Source organism: Schistocerca piceifrons, chromosome 1 (assembly GCF_021461385.2).
Source record: "Schistocerca piceifrons isolate TAMUIC-IGC-003096 chromosome 1, iqSchPice1.1, whole genome shotgun sequence".
NCBI lineage: Eukaryota > Metazoa > Arthropoda > Insecta > Orthoptera > Acrididae > Schistocerca > Schistocerca piceifrons.
In genome coordinates, this window is record NC_060138.1 from 137,449,981 (window position 1) to 137,473,921 (window position 23,941).

The 23,941-nt window shown below is 43.4% G+C and overlaps 1 protein-coding gene across 1 annotated transcript in view; it reads left to right on the top strand.

Annotated features, from left to right (window-relative positions):
• The first annotated feature begins 6,769 nt into the window (after positions 1-6,769).
• Positions 6,770-23,941, top strand: part of LOC124790303 (alpha-(1,6)-fucosyltransferase-like) — a 174,286-nt gene continuing 157,114 nt past the window's right edge. Inside the window, exons 1-3 of the mRNA XM_047257777.1 lie at positions 6,770-6,815; positions 8,310-8,406; positions 9,916-10,081. Coding sequence (XP_047113733.1) covers positions 6,770-6,815; positions 8,310-8,406; positions 9,916-10,081 — 309 coding nt within the window. The remainder of the gene's footprint in view (positions 6,816-8,309; positions 8,407-9,915; positions 10,082-23,941) is intronic.

The window sequence follows — 23,941 nt, forward strand, 5'->3', positions numbered from 1 at the left end:
GCGCAATAACTCGGATGAAATCAGATGTCGCTCTGCTCTCAATTTTAAATAAAATATCGATATCTTATCTACATTTCATTCAACGTATTCTGCCAGCTAAAATCAACCATACACAAAATTTACGCAGTACGTTTGTAATTTTTCAAAACCTTACTTAATTTGATGCAGCGCAGTAAGTATGACGGACAAAGGAAAGAAATTCAGTTCTTTATCGAGTGAAGACATCGGACTGTAAGATGTATAAAAATCAATGTTTTTCGCCTAATGGTTTTGGAGAAATCAGATGATAAGTATCTCGTATCGGATACAACGCTCTCTCTCAGCGTATGCAGCAGTAATTGGCTACCAGTACGGTAAGCTTGCGAGAGCCGAAGAGGGCGAGAATTATCGTACAAACAGCTTAACAGCTCATGCATACAAGTTGCTGACAAGAATAATATACAGGAGAATGGAAAAGAAATCTGGGGATCTGTTAGATTACGATTAGTTTGGCATTACGAAAGGTAAAGGAACCACAGAGGCAGTTCTGACTTTGCGGTTGACAGTGGCAGCAAGGCTAAAGAAAAATCGAGACACGTTCTTAGGCTTTGTCAAACTGGAAAAAGCATTCGACAATGTCAAATGGTGCATGAAGTTCCAAAGTTTGAGAAAAACTGGGGTAAGTTATAGGGAAACAAGGATAATATAGACAACGCACAAGAAATAAGACGGAGCAATAAGAGTGGAAGACCACGAACGAAACACTCGGATTAAAAGGATGTAAGACAGGGTGGGGTAAGTTATAGGGAAACACGGATAATATAGACTAAGCACAAGAACCAACAGGGAACAATAAGAGTGGAAGACCACGAACGAAGCGCTCGGATTAAAATGGATGTAAGACAGGGTGTGGTCTTTCGCCCCTACTGTTCAATCTATACATCGAAGCAACAACGATGGAAATTAAAGAAAGGTTCAAGAATGGAATTAAAACTCAAAGTGAAAGGATGTCAATGATAAGATTTGCTGAAAACATTCCTATCCTCAGTGAAAGTGAAGAAGAATTGCAGGATCTGCTGAATATAATGAACTGTGTACCGAGTACAAAATATGGATTTAGGGTAAACCGAAGAAAAACGAAAGTGAGGAGAAGTAGCAGAAACGAGGACAGCAAGAAACTTAACATTATGATTGGTGATCACGAAGTAGGTGAAGTAAAACCTACCTAGGCAGCAGAATAACCCATGGCGGACGGAGCAAGGAGGATACTGTGAAAAAGGGCATTCCGGGCCAAGAGAAGAGTACTAGTATCAAACACATTCCTTAATTTCAGGAAGAAATTTCTGAGAATGGATATTTGGAGCACAGCGTTGTATGGTAGTGAAACACCGGCTGTAGGAAAACCGGTACAAAAAAGAATCGATGCGTTTGAGATGCGGCGCTACAGAAGAATGATGAAAATTAAGTGGGCTGATAAAGTAAGGAATGAGGAGATTCTGCATAGACTCGGAGAGGAAAGAAAAATGTGGAAAACAGTGACAAAGAGAAGGGGCAGGATGATAGGACATCTATTAAGATATTAAGGAGTAACATCGATAATACTAGAGGGATCTGTAGTGGGTAAAAACTGTAGAGGAAGACAGAGATTGGAATACATCCAGAAAATGAGTCAGGACACAGGTCGCTAGTGCTACTTCTAGATGAAGAGGTTGATACAAGACAGGAATTTCATGGCGGGCCGCATCAAACCATTCAGAAGACTGATGACTCAAAAATGTAAACTAAGAAGTACACCTGCATGTATCTTCGTAAAGGAACTTTTGAAAACGTAGTTCAGGTATTTTTGCTTTGAATCTTCTGCCCTCACTTCAGTTCGTACGTCGTCCCTGAGAGTTTAGAGCAAGGGTGGGCAACCGGCGGATCCAGTCCGGGATTGCATTCATTCCGGCCTGCGGAAGAAATTCGTTAAATTACTCCTAGTTAGTTATCGACTGGGACTGACTCTCTCGTTGTTGTATTTTGTTTTTCTCTTCTTTCTCGTATTAATATTAGAAAAATAAATCCGTCCACTATGGACGTATTAGAACGTTGAAGGCAACTGGTAATGAATTAGTTGCAATCGGTTGATTTTTTTAGACATTTAATTTTGTTTTATATATTTCAAGATGCCTTGAACACATCTTCAGAAGTTATATTTATTTATGTGTCATGAAGATTGTTTCTTTACGAATGGCGTTGTGCTATTTTCCAGCGGATGTTTTCAACACAGCTACTGTGAAACGTAGTAAGCAAAGATACAATGTTCACGACGCTGAAATACACACATCAAAAAAAGTTTTGTATCACTTCGGTTCCGAGAGTTCCTGAACCTGTACAGAAAATTGGAATAGAGATCAACATAAACATCATTTTCGCCCCTTTTATTGCTCATGAAAACCTCACACTGCATGTTGTACCACCATACTGCGATACCCTCAGAGGTGGTTGTCCAGACTGCTGTACATACCGGTATCTCTAATTGCCAATATGGCATCCTCTTGCATTGATGCATGACTGTATTCGTCGTGGTATACCATCCACAAGTTCATCAAGGCACTGTTGGTCCAGATTGTCGCAGTCATCAACGGCAATTCGGCGTAAATCCCTCAGAGTGGTTGATGGGTCATGTCGTCCATAAACAGCCCTTTTCAATCTATTCCAGGCATGTTCAATAGGGTTCATGTCTGGAGAACATGCTGGCCACTCTAGCCGAGCGATGTCGTTATCTTGAAGGAAGTCATTCACAAGATGTGCACGATAGGGGAGCGAAATGTCGTCCATGACGACGATTCCCTCGCCAATATGCTGCCGATAAGGTTGCACTATCGATCGGAAGATGGCATTCACGTATCGTTCAGCCGTTACGGCTCCTTCCATGACCACCAGCGTCGTACTTCGGCCCCACATAATGCCACCCGAAATCATCAGGAAACCTCCCCCTTCCTGCACTCGCTGGACAGTGTGTCTAAGGCGTTCAGCCTGACCGGGTAGCCTCCAAACACGTCTCTGACGATTGTCTGGTTGATGGCAAATGCGACACACATCGGTGAAGAGAACGTGATGGCAATCCTGAGCGGTCAATTCGGCATATTGTTGGGTCCATCTGTACCGCGCTGTATGGTGTCGTGATTGCAAAGATGGACCTCTCCATGGACGTCAGGAGTGAAGTTGCGCATCATGCAGCCTATTGCGCATAATTTGAGTCGTAACACGACGTCCTGTGGCTGCACGAAAAGCATTATTCAACATGGTGGCGTTGCTGTTAGGGTTCCTCCGAGCCATAATCCGTAGGTAGCGGTCATTGACTGCAGTAGTAGCCCGTGGGCAGCCTGGGCAAGGCATGTCATCGACAGTTTCTGTCTCTCTCTGTCTCCTTCATGTCCGAACAACATCGGTTTTGTTCACTCCGAGACGGATGGACACTTCCCTTCTTGAGAGCCCGTCCTGGCACAAAATAACGATGCATACGCGATCAAACCGCGGTATTGAGCATCTAAGCATGGTTGAACTACAGATATACGAGCCGTGTACCTCCTTTCTGGTGTAATAACTGGAACTTATCGGCTGTCGGACGCCCTCCAGCTAACAGGCGTTGCTCATGCATGGTTGTTTACATCTTTGGGTGGGTTTAGGGACATCTCTAAACAGTCAGAGGGTATGTGTCTGTGATACAATTTCCACAATCAACGTCTGTCTTCAGGAGTTCTGGGAACGGGGGCGATGCAAAACTTTCTTTGATGTGTATACAGGGTGTTACTAAAAGGTACCGCCTAACTTTCAGGAAACATTCCTCACACACAAATAAAGAAAAGATGCTATGTGGACATGTAACCGGAAACGCTTAATTTCAATGTTAGAGCTCATTTTAGTTTCGTCAGTATGTACTGTACTGCCTCGATTCACCGCCAGTTGGCCCAATTGAATGAAGGTAATGTTGACTTCGGTGCTTGTGTTGACATGCGACTCATTGCTCTACAGTACTAGCATCAAGCACATCAGTACGTAGCATCAACAGGTTAGCTGTGGCGCGGTACGTTTGTATCGAGACAGATTTCCAGAACGAAGGTGTCCCGACAGGAAGACGTTCGAAGCAATTGATCGGCGTCTTAGGGAGCACGGAACATTCCAGCCTATGACTCGCGACTGGGAAAGACCTAGAACGACGAGGACACCAGCAATGGACGAGACAATTCTTCGTGCAGTTGACGATAAGCCTAATGTCAGCGTCAGAGAAGTTGCTGCTGTACAAGGTAACGTTTACCACGCCACTGTATGGAGAGTGCTACGGGAGAACCAGTTGTTTTCGTACAATGTACAGCGAGTGCAGGCACTATCAGCAGCTGATTGGCCACCACGGGTACAGTTCTGCGATTGGTTCATCCAACAATGTGTCAATCCTCATTTCAGTGGAAGTGTTCTCTTTACAGATGAGGCTTCATTCCAACGTGATCAAATTGTAAATTTTCACAATCAACATGTGTGGGCTGACGAGAATCCGCATGCAATTGTGCAATCATGTCATCAACACAGATTTTCTATGAACGTTTGGGCAGGCATTGTTGGTGATGTCTTGATTGGGCCCCATGTTCTTCCACCTACGCTCAATGGAGCACGTTATCATGATTTCATACGGGATACTATACCTGTGCTGCTAGAACATGTGCCCTTACAAGTACGACACAACATGTGGTTCATGCACGATGGAGCTCCAGCAAATTTCAATAGAAGTGTTCGTACGCTTCTCAACAACAGAATCGGTGACCGATGGATTGGTAGAGGCGGACCAATTCCATGGCCTCCACGCTCTCCTGACCTCAACCATCTTGACTTTCATTTATGGGGGCATTTGAAAGCTCTCGTCTACGCAACCCCGGTACCAAATGAAGAGACTCTTCGTGCTCGTATTGTGGACGGCTGTGATACAATACGCCATTCTCCCGGGCTGCATCAGCGCATCAGGGATTCCATGCGAAGGAGGGTGGATGCATGTATCCTCGCTAACGAAGAACATTTTGAACATTTCCTGTAACAAAGTGTTTGAAGCCACGCTGGTACGTTCTGTTGCTGTGTGTTTCCATTCCATGATTAATGTGATTTGAAGAGAAGTAATAAAATGAGTTCTAACATGGAAAGTAAGCGTTTCCGGATACATGCCCACATAACATATTTTTTTTATTTGTGTGTGAGGAATGTTTCCTGAAAGTTTGGCCGTACCTTTTTGTAACACCGTGTATAAACATCTGAAGAGGGGTTGAACCTAAAATGCATGTACTCTCAAAAACGTTTGAGGCATATTTTGGAGCCATGGCGTGCCTGGAAAAGGTTACTATTCACATCGGTGCCTTACCCAAAAATATTGACATCAGTGACGCTATAGTTTTGAATTCAAGCGCTAGGAGCGCTGCTATAGCGTCGTATGAGGAGGCAGGCCGCGTGCTTAATATTGTGAATTATGCGCGCTGATCAGCAAAGGTTGCCCATGCCTGGTATCTACATTAACCACTACTTCTAGTGCCATAGACAGCCTCTACATATGACGAAAATAGCTTTGGGTTTTGTGAGAGGTTTTTCGATAAGATTTTGCTACGGTAGCTACTGTAGGCTTCATGCATTGAGCTCTTGGCTGCCAAATGGGCTTCATTCAGCATATATCTGTCTATATAACTATGATTTGTTTCTTTATCTATTATCAGAAGCTCCTGTTTATTTAGAAGTTTGTTTACCAGTGTCTGTATACAGGCCGGAAAGACACCTGCAGAAATCCATCAACAGGAAACACTGACATGAAATGCCCGTGGAAATGTAACCATAGTTTTGGAAGAAACAGTGGGGAAATGCTGTAGAACCAGAAAACAAAATATTAAATATAGCTTATTGTGTAATTGGGCCGTATTCACGTATTTAGAAACGAAGAGGTAGACACAAACAATGAAGGGGTGGTAGATGCCATCAAAACGGTAGCAAGACTGGCCACACTATACTCTTCGTCTCCAAGGTGGATTAGGGCCGAATATTGATTACTAGTCATGGACTGGAATCACATTCTCGAGCTGTTATGAATGTGGGAGGTTCTGTTTTGTGTGGAGAAGTGTCAAATTCATTCTTTAGACAGTGGGTAACGACGGACATCTAATGTAAACGAAAGAGACATAATAGAGAGAAGTTTGCAGATTACTGGGAGAGTTTGGTGAGAGCTGAAGTTTCGATAGAGGGAATAGACGCATGTGTGTGAAATAAATAAAGAAATACTGATCAGTAACGAGAGTCGACGGGAAGAGAGGTCTTGACTGTAACATAGTTTGAACATTTAACTAGATGCTTCCGTTTACTAACGTATTTTTCAGCAGGAACAGAAAAACATTGATTAAGTAGATGTTAATCACCAAAGTTGTAATCAAGCCATTAACAGGGTCCGCAAATGCTGTTAAAAATTTTTGCATTAAAGAGGTCGCGATTCCTACAACACAGAAAGACTTTAGTATGGATTTCTAGCATTAACACTGAATCTAAGCATTGGTTTTGGTGTAAAATATTGTGGTCTCTGTCGTGTTCGACACCCAAGAGTGTATAAAATCCAGTAAAAAATGGTTTTACAGACTTTGTCTAACACAACAGTGGAAAGTATAACTTGTCCTCGGAGAAAAAGTTACATTCAGATAATCAGTGGTTTCGTAGAAAAATAGCAATATAGTTGCTGTCGCTTTTGTTACTCCTGTAGTAACTCACACAGCATTGGCACCAGGATTGGCGGATGACAGATACGACAATATTCGGCGGATATGATGGTGATCCCAAAAGTAAGTCTCCAATTTTTAAAAAAAATTCAAACAAACGTTTACTTACAATAAGTTGTACATTGGTTTGGAGTTTGATTATTTTCCTGTTTTTACACATAATCGCCATTTCGATCTATGCATGTCTGTAAACTCTTTAGCAGTTTCTGTACCCACATGTCACACCAGCCCGCCGCCGTGCTATTGAAGAAGCGTCGGATCTCATCTTTCACCCAGTCGTCGTCACTGAAGCGCTTTCCGTAAAAGTGTTCTTTCAACTTGGAAAACAAACGGCAGTCACAGGGCACTAAGTCCGGACTGTTGGGTGGGCAGGTGATGGTGTCCCGACCAAACTGTTGGAGAAGATCCACATTTTGACGGGGAATATGGGTGCGAGCTTGGTCGTGGAGATTGCTTATAGCCTTGCTCAACATGCCTCTTCTTTCCTAAACCGTCATTCTGAGTTTCCTCAGGGTCTGGCTACGCCTGTCGGCACTTAGTGTTGCCCCAGGATCTATGAAGTCGAACAATAACATCTCCTTTCTATCCCAGAACACGGTTGTCATTGATTTTACCGGCACATTGTGCTGTGTTTAATTTTCGTGGCTTGAGTGAATCGGAATGCCACCACTCAAGTGGTCGTTGTTTGGTCTCTTATGTGAAGTGTAAAGCCTAGGTTTTATCACCGCGACTACTGAATCCGAAAGGATGTCCTTATCAATTTGCATAGGGTTGAAGAAATTTTTGGGAATTTTCAATGCGTTGCCGTTTGTGGTCTTCAGTGAGCATTCTTGGAACCCATCTTACGCACAGCTTCTGAAATTTCAACATTGTCAGCGAAGTCCGGTGTATGATGCTTCGAGACACCTCAGTAAGAACATTGCAGAGTTCATCGAGAGTAATCCGCCGACCTTGAAGCACGATTTGTTCCACCTCTGTGATTGTCTCTTCGGACAATGGCGGTCTCCCGCTTCTTTCCTCCTTATGAATTTCAGTAAGACCACCTGCAAACTCTCTACTCTACTTGCGGACATTTTTGACATCCATACACAACTCTCCGTACACTTCCGTCAACTGTCCATGAATGTCGACTCGTTTACCGCCTTTTGCACTCAGAAACCGAATAAGTGCGCTAGCATTGCACCTGTCGGTAGTGGCTAACCGGACCTCCATTACAAGTGGCTGCGAAGCCAAGCCTGAAAGCTCCAACGGGAGTAGAGAGTGGAAGGAGCACGGAAAGAAAAACAGTGTCGCCAACAGTCACACAAACAGTTCCCCTGCGGCCATTGTGCTTTAGAGACCTTACTTTTGGCATTACTCTCGTATTTCTGTTGTGGCTAACCGGACCTATATTACATGTGGCTGCGAAGCCAAGCCTGAAACCTCCAGCGGGAGCAGAGAGCAAAAGGACCACGGAAGAATATCTGTGTGGCCAACAGCCACACAAACAGTTTCCCTGTGGCCCTAGCGCCTTAGAGACCGTACTTTGGCATTACCCTCATACACCTGTTGTTGCAGACTCAGACCTTCACTATGAGGAGCTGCGGGTGCGCCTGGAGAGAACTGCGAAGAGGGTGGCTGCCGCATACAAAGAAGATGCCAAGGAGATTAGCAGGTGAGGCTCTGTCTGCGAAACCTGAGCTAGCTTGCCAGTTGATCTTAATCCTACAGCCATGACAGTTTACCAAAGCGTGTCATTTGTGAATGATCAAAAGAGAGATGTCGCTAATCATACAGAACATCAAGCACTGCTCTCTTCAGAACAAGGGTACAATATATGAACAACAAGAGGTTGTATAGTTAGTGATTAATGCGTTCATTGCCAGCCGGTGTGGCCGAGTGGCTCTAGGCGCTTCAGTCTGGAACCGAGCGACCGCTACGGTTGCAGGTTCGAATCCTGCCTCGGGCATGGATGTGTGTGGTGTCCTTAGTTTAGTTAGGTTTAAGTAGTGCTGAGTTCTAGGGGACTGATGACCTTAGAAGTTAAGTCCCATAGTGCTCAGAGCCATTTGAACCATTTTTTGTTGGTGAATGACGCTTCGATGCTAAATAGAACGCGTGCAAAAAATCTGTCATCGTCCCGTAATTTCTCTTGTGCCCAGTGGCAGAACTGTACACGACATTCAGATTCGTCGCCATGCAATTCCTGGTGCATAGAAAAATGGTACGGATGTTGATGTAGCATTCTCAACACCGACGTTATTGAGATTCCCGATTCTAGCGCAATTTGTCTGCTACTGAAGTGCGGATTAGCCGCGACAGCAGGTGAAACACCTACCTGGGCATCATCATTTGTAGCAGGTCGTGGCTGACGTTTCACATCTGGCTGAACACTTTCTGTTTTCTTAAATAACGTAACTATCCATCGAACTGTCCGGACACTTGGATGATGTCGTCCAGGATACCAAGCAGCATACATAGCACGCGCCCGTTGGGAATTTTGATCACAATAGCCATACATCAACACGACATCGACCTTTTCCGCAATTGGTAAACGGTACAATTTAACACGGGTAATGTATCACGAAGCAAGTACCGTTCGCACTGGCGGAATGTTACGTGATACCACGTACCTAAACGTTTGTGACTATTACAGCGCCATCTATTACAAAGCGAAAACAGTGGTCCAAATAAAACATTCGTATTTCTTCACGTACTACACGAATGTGTAATAAAAAATGAGGGTTCCTATTTTTAAAAACGCAGTTTACTTTCGTTTGACCTATGGCAGCCCCATCTAGCGGGCCAAGCATAGCGTCATCTGGTTTCCCCCTTCAAGCTAGACGGACGAGTTTCGCGCTTTGTAGTTTTTTCGTTTGATGCTTATTTCGTGGGATGTTTGGCCCGGTCACTATCATTGGACCACCCTGTATAACGAACCAATGAACGAAAAGTATAGCAATTAAACCGCGGATATTCAAGCACGACAGAACCCATCAAGGCCGACGATTAAGCATACTAGGAGGACAATATTTTTCTGATCGCCACTACCTCTCACCTCACTGAAGTGGAAGATAGCGAGGGGAGGGAGAATGTTTCCCATTACAGTGCCTCACCACTCGCAGAATCGCTTGTGAGTTGCCTTCTGTGCGAAGCCAGCCGAATCGGCCGTGTTGCTGTGCAGACTTCTGGTGTCGGACCTGAGCGAGCTGTGGCGGCTGGACGAGCGAGACCAGAGCAGGCGCCGGCTGGCGGAGCAGACTGCGGAGCTGGTGCAGCGCCGACTTCGAACCCTGCAGAACCCGCAACACTGTCACGCAGCCAGGAGGCTTGCCTGCCACATCATAAAGGTACGTTTCTTTCTCGTCTCACCTACTGTTGGAGCGTCCAGCAGCATGTGGGCGCAGTACACTGAAGTGACGAAAGTCATGGGGTAGTGACATGCTCATACACAGATGGTGTTAGTATGGCGTACCCATGGTATTAAACGTCACTGCACTGGCGGAGCTGTCATTTGTACGAAGTGATTCATCTGATGAAGTTTCGGATGTGACTGTGGCCGCAAGAGGGGAGTTAACCAGCTTCGAAGTCAAAATGGTACACTAATGGCCAATAAAATTGCTACACCAAGTAGAAATGCACATAATAAACGGGTATTCATTGGACAAATATATTACACTAGAACTGACATGTGATTACGTTTTCACGCAACTTGGGTGCATAGATCCTGAGAAATAAGTACCCAGAACAACCACCTCTGGCCGTAATAACGGCCTTGATACGCCTGGGCGTTGAGTCAAACAGAGCTTGGATGGCGTGTACAGGTACAGCTGCCCATGCACCTTCAACACGATACCACAGTTCATAAAGAGTAGTGACTGGCGTATTGTACGAGCCAGTTGGTCGGCCACCATTGACCACACGTTTTCAGTTGGTGAGGGATCTGGAGAATGTGCTGGCCAGGGCAGCAGTCGAACATTTTCTCAATACAGAAAGGCCCGTACAGGACCTGCAACATGCGGTCGTGCATTATCCTGCTGAAATATAGGGTTTCGCAGGGATCGGATGAAGGGTACAGCCACGGGTCGTAACACATCTGAAATGTAACGTCCACTGTTCAGTGCCGTCAATGCGAACAAGAGGTGACCGCGACGTGTAACCAATGGCACCCCATACCATCACGCCGGATGATACGCCAGTATGGCGATGACGAATACACGCTTCCAATGTGCGTTCACCGCGATTTCGCCAAACACGGATGCGACCATCATGATGCTGTAAACAGAACCAGGATTCATTCGAAAGATGACGTTTTGCCATTCGTGCAACTAGGTTCGTCGTTGAGTACACCATCGCAGGCGCTCCTGTCTGTGATGCAGCGTCAAGGGTAACCGCATCCATGCTGATAGTCCATGCTGCTGCGAACGTCGTCGAACTGTTCGTGCAGATGGTTGTTGTCTCGCATTCGTCCCCATCTGTTGACTCAGGGATCGAGACGTGGCTACACGATCCGTTACAGCCATGCGGATAACATTTCTGTCATCTCGACTGCTAGGGATACGAGGCCGTTGTGATCCAGCACGGCGTTCTGTATTACCCTCCTGAACTCACCGATTCCATATTCTGCTAATAGTCATTGGATCTCGACCAAAGCGAGCAGCAATGTCGCGATACGATAAACCGCAATCGCGATAGGCTGCAATCCGACCTTTATCAAAGACGGAAACGTGATGGTACGCATTTCTCCACCTTACACGAGGCATTACAACAATGTTTAACCAGGCAACGCCGGTCAGCTGCTGTTTGCGTATGAGAAATCGGTTGGAAACTTTCCTCATGTCAGCACGTTGTATGTGTCGCTACCGGCGCCAACCTTGTGTGAATGCTCTGAAAAGGTAATCATTTGCACATCACAGCATCTTCCTCATTTCGGTTAAATTTCGCGTCTGTAGCACGTCATCTTCGTGGTGTAGCAATTTTAATGGCCAGTAGTGTAGTTGGAAGGACGCATGGGACATTCCAGTTCGGATACCGTCAGAGAATTCAGTATTCCGAGATTGACAGTATCGAGAATCTACTCAGAATACCAAATTGTTGCATTACCTCTGACTGAGGACAATTCTGTGGCCGACAGCCTTCACTTAACGAGAGCGGAGCTGTTTGCATAGAGTTGTCGTTACTGACATACAAGCTACATTGCGTGGAATAACCGCAGAAATCAATAAGGAACGTACGACGAAACTATTGTTACAGCAATACGGCTGAATCTGTCGTTAATGGACTATGGCAGCAGACGGCCGACGTGAGTGCCTTTGCTAACAGCACCATATCGGCCGCAGCACCTCTCCTGGGCTCATGATCTTATCTGTTGGACCCTAGGAGACTGGAAAACTAAGGCCTGCTCAGATGAGGCCCGATTTTAATTAGCAAGAGCTGATGGTACGAGTATGGTACCACACCCTATGAAGCCATGTGACCAAGTTGTCAACAAGGCACTGTGGAAGCTATTGGTGGCTCCATAATGGTGTGGGCTGTGTTAGCATGGAATCGGTTCTCTGTTCCAACTGGACCGATCATTAATTGGAAGTCGTTATGTACCGCTACTTGTAGATCATTTGCAACCATTCATAGACTTAATGTTCCCAAACAACGATGGAATTTTTGTGGATAACAATGCGCCTTGTCGCTGGGTCACAATTGTTCGTGATTGGTTTGAAGGATATTCTGGAAATTTCGAGTGAATGATTTGGATACCTAAATCACCCGACATGAATCCTATCGAAAATTTATGGGACGAAATGGAGAGGTTCATGCACAAAATCCTCCACGCCGGTCGGGGTGGCCATGCGGTTCTAGGCGCTGTAGTCCGGAACCGCGCGACTGCTACGGTCGCAGGTTCGAATCCTGCCTCGGGCATGGATGTGTGTGATGTCCTTAGGTTAGTTATGTTTAAGTAGTTCTAAGTTCCAGGGGACTGATGACCTCAGATGTTAAGTCCCATAGTGCTCAGAGCCATCTGAACCATTTTTTTGAATCCTCCACCAGCAACACTTTCGCAATTACTGACGGCTGTAGAGGTAGGATCGCTCAATATTTCTGCACTTGACTTCCAACGACTTCTTGAGTCCACGCCTCATCGAGTAGCTACACTACGCCAGGAAAAAGAAGGTCCGAGACGGTATTAGGAGATGTCTCATCACATTTGTCGTCTCAGTGTGTTTGGAAGTGAACGAGGTCGACGATGTGAACATTATTGTGTAAGTGGGTTTCCTGGTTCGGTGTTTTACTTTATGGTCATGTTCAACCTTGTTTTATTTGCAATTATTTTTTTTTATAAATCCATTTTAACAAACAAAAGTTCATGTCTTAAATACTATGTAAATAACTTTCACCAACAAAATTGATTAGCTTATGCGGCACAAAATGGCTGCAAAGGTACCTCTGCGTGGACTGGACAACTAAAGGGCTCACACGATTGAGGGTAAGTTCAGGTCTGCAATCAAAATTAAACATATGTACACCAGTGGAAAAATGATTCTGTCAAAGTGCAAAAAGTACAAAAGACTCCGACAGGAAAGTGGAGAATCAGCTGCCTCAACTTTCAATCCGCTTTCTTGACATATTCGCGCTCTTTTCACACAAAACACTCTAATTCGTGTTACCTAATCTCTCTCGCTCTCTCTCTCTCTCTCTCTCCCTCTCTCTCTCTAGCTAAGCCTTCATACTAAACATCTTCCTTCACTACGACTGTCTATATACGTCTCTCTCCCACTGTCTCCTTTTTCTCCCACGATATACAGTATACTCCACAGTCAGTGTCACCTTTCTGACTTATGCTGTCTCCTTTTGTCTTCCATTTCCACTGCCAATGTATCCACTGTTGTAACTTCTCCCTCACTTTGTGGTTTTTAAGTGGATACAGGAACAGGGAACCGAAGCGGACAGAGTATTCAGAAATTAAATTATTCCACATCTGAATATAGTAAAAATGATACACAACTTTGTTTACTGAACTTGCAGTGACAGTGCCGGCTGTTGTGGGCTAGCGGTTGTAGGGGTTTCAGTGTGGAATCGCGCGACCGCTACGGTCGCGGGTTCGAATCCTGTCTCGGGCATGGATGTGTGTGATGTCCTTAGGTTAGTTAGGTTTAAGTAGTTCTAAGTTCTAGGGGACTATTGACCTCAGTTATTAAGTCCCATAGCGCTCAGAGCCTTCTTCTTTTTTTTTTTTTTTTTTTTTTTTTTTTTTTTTTTTGACAGTTGCTAACATTGACTATTCCATAGATAACGAGCCCTGGTCGTTATGAGAGTCTGTAAATGTTATGAAATGATAAACACACAAAAATAGCGCTCTGTGCATCCATGTTTGAACTTCAGTAGGCCAGAAGCTGGAGTTACGGAGACGGGCTGCTTGCATATCATTGGCAGCGGCGTAAACTTTAGTGGCAACGCCTGCATCCCGCAGTGGCAGCTGTGCCGACCGGGTGGCGGCCGATACTGTATCCACCATACCTCAGCAGCTCAAAAATTATGAGAGGTCCAACCTTTATTTTTTTCCTACACTCACGTGTTTAATATTTCTGTTCAAAATGCGCCCTCCCCCACACTTACGTCTTAACGTTCGCCGATCTGGCAGGAACCAGACGCCCCAAGCCCATGTATCGTCTCCACTCATCTGTATTTTTCATTTCCACTGTCTCCTCTCACTATTGCTCCCACTGCTTCTATCTTCTCCCAACTCTTTTTCTCTTTTGCTGACACTGTCTCACACTGACTACCAATGTCTCCTCTCTCTTTGGCTCCCACTGCTATTGTCTTCATCCATCTTTCTCTTTCACTGCCAATTTTTGTCTCCCGCCATCACTGTCTCCTCTCTCTTTCTCTCCCACTGGCATTCTCTCCTCTCTCTTCCACGATCATTGTCTCTCTGCTACTCTCTTCCAGCACAAAAAAACGCGAATATGTTCATGTGCCAAAATTTATAGTTTGGATTAAGGTTACTGGTTCTCTGTAACGGTTCTTCAGCGACAGAAGCATTTCTCCATTGGTTTCCTTCTTTTTCTTGTACAACAAAGTCTATTTCTTATATAAAGCAAACTCTATATGTCAGTAAAGTTTTGACAGTTTATTCATATACTGCGACGCACAACACATAAGTATACATAATATATAGTTAACACACAATGTTTTGTTCGCATTTTTTCTGGATACGTAGCTCATCGATTGCAATTCATCGAAAACAAAACTCGCGACATATGATTTGTATCTTAAAAGAGTAAAAGTATTATTACAAATATTTTCCTAGATATACTAGCCCTCCAGTTTTACATAATTTTTGGCAGTCATTTTCAGTCATTACCGGATACGTTGAGATCGGTTGTAGCACGTTTTTGTGACGGGAGTACCACTTTGGGCATATCTGTACAGGCGTGAAATGCCCATTATACAGAGAAAACGCATCATAAAGTTTTATTATCGAAAAAATGCTGACCTCACCGCCCTTGTGATCACTATAGTACCCTTGCCACGTCTTCATTGCGTGAGTTAAAATTACTTTTACGCCTCAGACTAGGTAATACCTAAATATTTTACGTGCATAAGAACGGTAACTATATACCTCTGGATCTCGGTAATGGATAATGCCACCAACAAAATTTTTGAAATTCCCCGAGCCGCGCGGGATTAGCCGAGCGGTCTCGGGTGCTGCAGTCATGGACTGTGCGGCTGGTCCCGGCGGAGGTTCGAGTCCTCCCTCGGCCATGGGTGTGTGTGTTTGTCCTTAGGATAATTTAGATTAAGTAGTGTGCAAGCTTAGGGACTAATGACCTTAGCAGTTAAGTCCCATAAGATTTCACACACAATTGAACATTTTTGAAGTTCCCCGAGAACCATATCTTAAGAACATATGGTAACAATGTCGATGATTTGCCATGAATGAAAATTACAGAAGTGGCCATGACCACAATCGGTACTTTTTCCACCCAAAGCTTATGGTTGTTCGTGGTTTTCTCAGGAACCGCGAATGAACAGATTTTGCTTTCATAAGCCTCCTACGGTCCACCCTAGATCACACCTAGTGCAAAAGAACCAACCGATTTACTTTAATTTACCTGGGTTGGGAGGAGTGTATAATGTTTATATTTTGACCCTGAATAGTATGACAGCTACAGTACGTCTGTTCTTCCGAAAGGTATACAAATCATCGCTTGGACAAGGGCTATCAAAAACACTTGACCTCTTATCTCTCTGATCAATAGAACCCGAGGTATGAAGCCCTGAAGCATCGAATTTCCGCGTGCTGCATTCTGGAACATACTGGTAACGTGCACTGTCGCTCAGGGACCAGTTATCAGATTCAAAATCTCAATAGAAGTATTTCAAAAGCCAAGATCGCTTGCTGTTTACTGGATAACCGGTTTCAACACACTAGAGATGTCATCATTCAGATCCGATAATGGAACTTTTAGTGTGTTGAAACCGGTTATCCAGTAAACAGTATTTAGGGGATCTTTGCTTTTGAGTTATTTCTACAACAGAGTGATCGCCCCACTAAGCACCATGTGTTCACTGTAAAATCTAAATGGCGTGAATCTCGAACATCAAATTTCCCAAAGTGAATTTCTAAATGTAATTAAATAATAAACATTATGGAAAATGTATTTCTTTGTGAGGGTCATGTCCAAATTACAAGCGTCTGTTTTATTGTATCCAAAAAGCCCTCCAGTTTTGCCGAGTACTTTTTTTTAAATCATGTTAACCAGTGTGACAAACGTTGTCTCGACAAAATGGATTTAAAGTTTTAATTTAAATTTTTGTGTATGCAAAGCTGCATACACAAAAATTGAAATTAAATTATGTCGTCCCCCAAGGTAGTGTTATAGGCCTTTTACTGTTCGTTATCTATATAAACGATTTAGGAGACAATATGAGAAACTGTGTAAGGTTGTTTGCAAATGATGCTAACGTATATCGTCTAGTAAAGTCATCAGAATATCACACCAAATTCCAAAATGATTTAGAAAAAATACCTGTATGGCGCGAAAATCGGCAATTAACCCTAAAGTATGAAGAGTGAGGGATCATCCACGTGAATGCTATAAGGAATTCAAATAAATTAGTAGGAATTACGATTACGGACAACTTAAGCTGGAAAGAACACAAAGAAAATGTTGTGAGAAAGGCCAATCAAAGATTGCGTTTTATTGGTGAAACACTTAGAAAATGCAACAGATCTAAAAAGGCAGCCTACACTACGCTCGTCCGTCCTCTTTTGGAATACTGCTGCGAGGTGTGGGATTCTTACCAGATGGGGTCAACGGAGTACAGCGATGAAGTTCAAAGAAGGGCAGCAAGTTATGAATTATCAATAAATAGGGGAGAGAATGTGACTGACACGATACAGAATTTGTGGCGGACATCATTAGTTCCTATTGCTGTGGGATTTTGTCTCGAAACTTCAACCACCAACTTTCTCCTCCGAATTCGAAAGTATTTCGGTGACGGAGACCTACACAGGGAGAAACTACCATCATTGAAAAAATAAAGGGCAGCAAAGTTCGCACGGAAAGTTAGAGATGTTCTTTCCTTCTGCGTGCTGCTCGACAATGGAGTAACAGAGAATTATTGTGAAGGTGGTTCAATGAACCCTCTGCCAAGCACTTAAGTGTGATTTAGAGAGTATCTATTTAGATGTATATGTAGATGTTAATGAATTCAGTGCTTCACTGTTGTTCTGCTTATAGGATCCAAGGCATCTCTCCCTCAAATTGTCGAAAGTCAGTTGTTTTTACACGTCAGTGGTAGCTTCAGTAACTTCACCACACAGTGTTGGCTTATAATCAAAAGTATCCAGTGTGCCGTTGATCTCAGTTAGCTTATATTTGCACCAACTTTCAGAACAGAAATCGTACTGTGGATTATTATTCGTGGAACATATTTGTTTTCCATCTCAATATTGGCAGAAGCATGTACTTGAGGCAGCTAGGAGGCAAGTAAAACAGCTATATTGATATTTTCTTGGGACACAGAGAGCTTTAATACAAAGAGCTGTCGCTCGGAGTCGCAACAGGCCCGAGCGCTGAGAGCGACTAGAGTGGATATACGAGTGCTTCTGTTGAAACGTGGTTTTCAAGTTATGAACAATTGGCCAACAAAATTCTTTTGATCACAAATTCTGAAGACTATAAGGAGTTAAAGTACGCAAAAAGATTTTTGAACCCTCGAGACCGGAAAACCTTCGTATCCAGAAGCTAAAATTCACATCACCATCTCACTGGACCGAGCGTGATGGTCCAGGTGACATTTCAGATCGTAAGGCTCAGGGTCAGTAACGACGGTCGTTTACCTACTGAGTATAACGGAGAAAAACACTTTGTTTCAAAATCATTCACTCTATGTGCCGGGTCCGCAGCTCGTGGTCTCACGGTCGCGTTCTCGCTTCCCGAGCACGGGGTCCCTGGTTCGATTCCCGGCGGGGTAAGGGATTTTCACCTGCCTCGAGATGACTGGGTGTTTGTGTTGTCCTCATCATTTCATCATCATTCGTGCACGTGGCAAGATTGGACTGAGAAAAGGTTGGGAATTTGTACGAGAGCTGGTAACAGCTCAGTTGAGCCCCCCACAATCCAAACATCATCATCATCATCTATATGCCGGGTCGGTAGTCGAAAGTGAGACATCTGCCCTTCGCGGGCAACTACTCTACCGCCTGAGCTATTCAAACGCTCTCACGACCCGCCTTCACAGATTCACTTCCGCTAGTACCTTATTTGCTACCTTCCAAACTGCATAAAAGTTCTCTTGCATACCTTGCGGTAATGCACTGCAGGAAGAAAGAATAATGTAGGCACATGGCTCAGCCACAGCCCGGTTTGGCAGACAGAATTTTCACTCTGTAGAGCAGCGTTCGCTGATACGAAACTTTGTGGCAGATTAAAACTCTGTGCCGGGCCGGCAGTCAAACCTGGGACCTTTTCAAAAGTACTTTTTTGTCAGGCAGTATAGTCTGTGAGAACATGAATGTAGAAAGACATCACTTCTTTTATATTATGAGGATCGATGGGTATCTGCAGCGAAGAAAAATAACCGGCATTTTAGAGCTGAGGGCCCAGGTGCGCGTTTTATTTTTAGTACACAATTTTTAATTGAAATATCCGTTATTTTGTAAATATTGAATGCTTCAAATAGGCTATTTATGGAACATTTGAACAAAAGTCGATTACTATAATTTAATCTTTATAGGCAAACAAGCAAATTTGTTTAGTGTTCATGAAAAATTCTTGCTTTCAAGAAAAATATGAAATGTGTGCTCCACTGAGTTTGATTGCTTCCGAACAATAATGGGCTAGAAGAGCAAGAGGTTGAAATGGAAGATACATTTACTGAAGAAGTTATTCAGCTCCTGAGTGTTTGAAAGAAACATTTAACTAATATCTTCCAAATGAACAGCGCATTAAATATCAAATTGAATTGTGGATTGAAAACAAGTTATTGTCAATGTACGACTCTTGAAATCTCAGCAGACAATGTGAAACAAGAGCTTGCATCTACTTCATCTGTAAAAAATGTCGTTGGCGGAATTCCGATGGAGTTTTAAAAGATGAATATCCTCAATTGTAGCAAAAGGCCGTGTCCATAATTTTACCATTTGCAACTACATGTATGTGCGAAACGGGATTCTCAGATTATGCGTTGCCAGTAAAAACTTAAGAGCAAGTGACTTGAAGCTGAACATGTCATAAGAATTCAGCTTCCTTCCATAAAGTTTAACATCATATGTATATACTAAAATAAGTAGAAGTACCTGTACTACTCATCTTATTTTTAAATTTGAATTATTTTAAGAACTTTTGGGTTAATTGTAAGCTTTCAGTAAAACTGAATGTATTGATTTCAAGGACTTTTTCTCGAGTAACATATACTATAGGTGTCGTATTTAATTGCTGAACGAAACTGACCGTTGGGTGACCCTGTGTTGCGCCTGTGAACACTGTCGGGAAATAAAACTTTAATATTCACAAAATGCAAAATTTAAAAAAAAGAAAATGAATCTAACTAAATGTCAAAAGAAACTAACTGTGTGGTCAATGAAAACGACATAACTAAAACTCAGTACCGAAGTACATTAATAATGTTGAGTGATATAAAGTTCAATGTTTGACTAGGAATATCCACAAAAATAAATTGCTGTTCTACTGGGAAGGAAATAAGTGTTTGGAATTATGTACACTGTTCACTGAAAATTAATTTGCTTTCTAGCACGACACTTGCCAATCCTGACTACACACTGCTTGCTCAAGTATGCAAGGTGAGATGTTTCCTGAAATAAAGGTGACTTAGTTCTTGCTCAGTACGCTGTTTTTGTGCCTGTAGTAGTGATGTTCTCAAAAGCATATACGAATCATCAGATGCAGCAGCTAAAGGAAAAGAAATAACTCACTACTAATTGATTTCTTTTTGCTTGTCACAAACAATCTATGACTTCGTGTGGTATAAGATGCAGTGCACACACGACAAAGTATTCAGAACTTCACTGTAAATCGTAGAGGTGGATTTTACTTGAAGCGTACTGTCATATCGCTGACTTAGTTGTGGAGTATCTTTGCGGGCAGCCGCGTCTGTAGTGAGTCGAGCGCGGGACACGGAACTGTTATGTTGTGTAGTGTGTAGCTTTGCATATGAGAGGCATTGTTAGCATGGAAGTTGAAGTGTTGGTACAAGTGATAATGTAAGTAAATGATTCATAGGAAAGTGCGTCAAGAAGTAATTTAAAAATGAGCAGAGCGGCTGATAACGTATTTGTGTATCCTCTCGTTGCGTGTCGTGCCGTACAGTATCAATCATCCGCGCAGTGTTCGGTCTCCCAGAATGAACTGATGTGAATCAGTAGAAATTAGTTACCATAACAGAGTGCAGTCAAGTGCCAGTGTCTTGTAGCGAGCGTGAGAACGTGCATTCGATCATCGCGATTCCGCATTATCAACAATCAGCGGCGCCACGACGGTTCCGCGCACGCTCTTACAAGTGAGAACTGAGAACTGAAAAATTAACTTTACGAACAGTGTTATATCATTACTAGTGACAAGGAGGACTATTACCAGATATCTGTATGTGTGACGAGCGTAAGAACTTTCGTTCGATCATTCGGCTTCCGCATCATCAACCATCACCCGCGTCGTGTCGGTTACTTGTACGCTCGTCCGAATGATATTTTGGACTGTTAATCGTCAAGATTGTTAATTGGGATAAACATTTACGATTTGGAGTATAAACAGTGCAACCTGTGGTTTCCATATCGTCTCAGGATATAGATGTTCATACCAGACATAGGACAGTGTTGCGTTTTAACGTTGAGTGGCTCCCCTAAACCCACTTGCACTTCGATAGATAATTTCAGGCAAGCCAACAGCAGTGTGGAGCAGGACAATACGACCGCCGCAGGATTATCAGGTGCGTGATGTGGGCAGGGCGCACGGCCACGAAACGACAAATAGTTTAAAGGTACCACCCCAACCCATTAGTACTCGCGAGCGTGTTACAGGAAGTGTCTCTTGGAAAATTAAACTCCGATTATTGACGATAAGGACTGAACAACTAAAGAAGACTGAGAAATTCTCTCAATACAAAAATCACAGACATCTCACCCAATTGCGTAATACGTGACACACTTTCAAGCCACTTATCAACTACTCCACTCTCCAACAGCGCGCGGGAAAAACAACACTTAAATCTTTCCGTGCAAGCTCTGATAATTGTTATTTAAGTATCGATCATTTCTCCCTATGTAGGTGGACGGAAACAAAATATTTTCACATCCTGGGGAGAAAGTTGGTGGCTGAAATTTCTTGATATGTTCTGCCGCAGACACAAAACGTCTTTTTTTTTTATTTTAATATCTGCACTAGCAGAATAGAAATGCGGAAAACACAAGTCTGTAAACAATTTATTGGACTCTCCAAAACGAAACAATAATACAATGTCCAAACGAACAACAGACTCGTTCCCAACTGCGGATCCACGCAAATATAAAACAATAAATAATAAAAGAAGAGACCCGACTCTTCACGGGGAGCGATCACAATAAACAATTCTACAATGTCAAGATGTTTTTCAACTATACCTAGTCCATCTGCAAGAGATTGGCCAGCTAGTAGAGGCGTCTGCCGCGCGGAGTGGCCGCGCTGTTTGAGACGCCCTGTCACGAATTGCGCGGCTCCAACCCCTTAGGTTCTAGTCCTGCCTCAGGCATGGGAGTGTGTGTGTTGTTCTGAGCATAAGTTAGTTTAAGTAGTATGTAAGTCTAGGGACCGATGACTTAAGCAGTTTGGTCCCTTAGGAATTCACACCCATCTGAACATTTTTTTAGAAGAGTCGTCTGGCCGTGGCTGCCGGAATGACAGCTCTGTATACGTCTAAGCAGTGCGTCGCATTGCCTTTTGCCGGCCGTGTGCTACCGTTTAAATCCTGTTTGGCGGATGTAACTGCCGGAACTATTTGCGTGATGATGATGGAGAGGTTTGTTTGGGTGCACGACGGCAAGGTCTTCAGCGCCCGCTCAATAACAGTGTGAGACGGGTATCAAGAAAAGACTCAGAACAGGAAGATAAAACAGAACGTAAAACACAGATATCAAGGCTGTAAAAATATGTGCCTACCCACACCAAAGCGTGGGACAATGCATGCCGTCAGCAGCAAAACATGGACAACACAGGAAGAAAGTGGGAGAAGGAGCTCAAACAATATAGCAGATGGAAGTGGTTGGCTGACCGCGAGGAAAAAAGGGAGGAGCCAGCCACTTTGAAATACACTAAAGTTCAATTCATTTATCTTGGCGGCTCGCGCATGCCCGCCCAGACGCGGGAGATTGCAGCGTTGCCAGTTGTACGCGCCAAGAGAAGCAGCGCCGTAGCAGTGTAGTTCTCAAACTTACGTTTAGGGGGGAGCGCGCAGTTTATGAAGTAAAGCCACCACTGCCGCATTAAACCTTTCGCTGCTACAGAGATGTGCTCCCTGCAATCCGCGCCGTGCGCGATTTTGTCACTGCACTGCTCGCCTGTGCAGACAAATCGTGTTCCGACTGCTTTGACACCCTTATCATTCGATTCCACAAAAACTATTTGGCCCAAAAATTTGATTTTGACACATCTTCTTGACTGATACCTTCCCCCCATAAATGACTTAATTTTGTTTCGATTTTCAACGCAGTTATATTGCAGCATTAAATGTAGTAAACCATTGCACGAAATTTTGAAGAGTTTGCAGAGGTAAGGTTCATAGCGTATACTTTCCGTATGTTCGATTGTAGTTACCACAATGTTGAGAATGAAATGTGGACAAGATACCTAAATGTCATATAAAATTTACTGTATAACAACATCTCATTTAATTTAAGTACCAGATTGGTGTCGTATGTAATATTGAGAAATATTCCGTCTTTCGCGACTGTAATAAAAGTTTTATTTACACCGGGCGCGTTTGACTTTATTTTAAAGCACTTCAATCAATCAAAAGGAAGTACACAAAATACGTTTAACAAAACTGTGGACTTACAAAAACATTAGGACTTGAATATACTGTGTATCAGTGTTCTGAGCTATGTCAAATATAATTTTTGTGTGTGGCACACACAAAAAGCATTTATTTTCTAAAACACTGATCGGCCGACACAAACGTTGATGTGTTACCTCAGCACAAAACTACGAAAGGTGACTTGGCAATGGAGGAGACAAAATGCTGTCCAATGAAGATGCTTCAAAAGAGAAAAACGCGTCTGGTCTAAATGAGACGCTTATTACAGTTGCAGAAGAGGAATATATTTCAATACCATTGGTAAAATTGCAACTGTGGAACAAAAACAAGAAAGAGAACATGAGTATTATTGTGTATGTGCCTTACCCTTCATTGTTGTCAATCGCTGCGATAGTCTTCTGCATCGCTGTAGTCAGTGTCGCAGTCCGAATCATCAGGTCTTAGAGATATGACGATGGGTTCAAGCAGATTGTCAATTACAATTTCCCTGTCCATGTCCTCCTCCTGTAGCCTTTGTGCATGCCGAACACATTCAGCCCATGCTGAAGAAGTAATTCTGTCAAGTGCTTCGTGCAGAAGCCTTTCTGTATCAGCAATTTTAAATGTCACGTTTCGTTCTGCGACATACCCTTTCACTTGTGCCCAAATTAACTCTATCGGATTGTATTGGCAATGGTACGGTG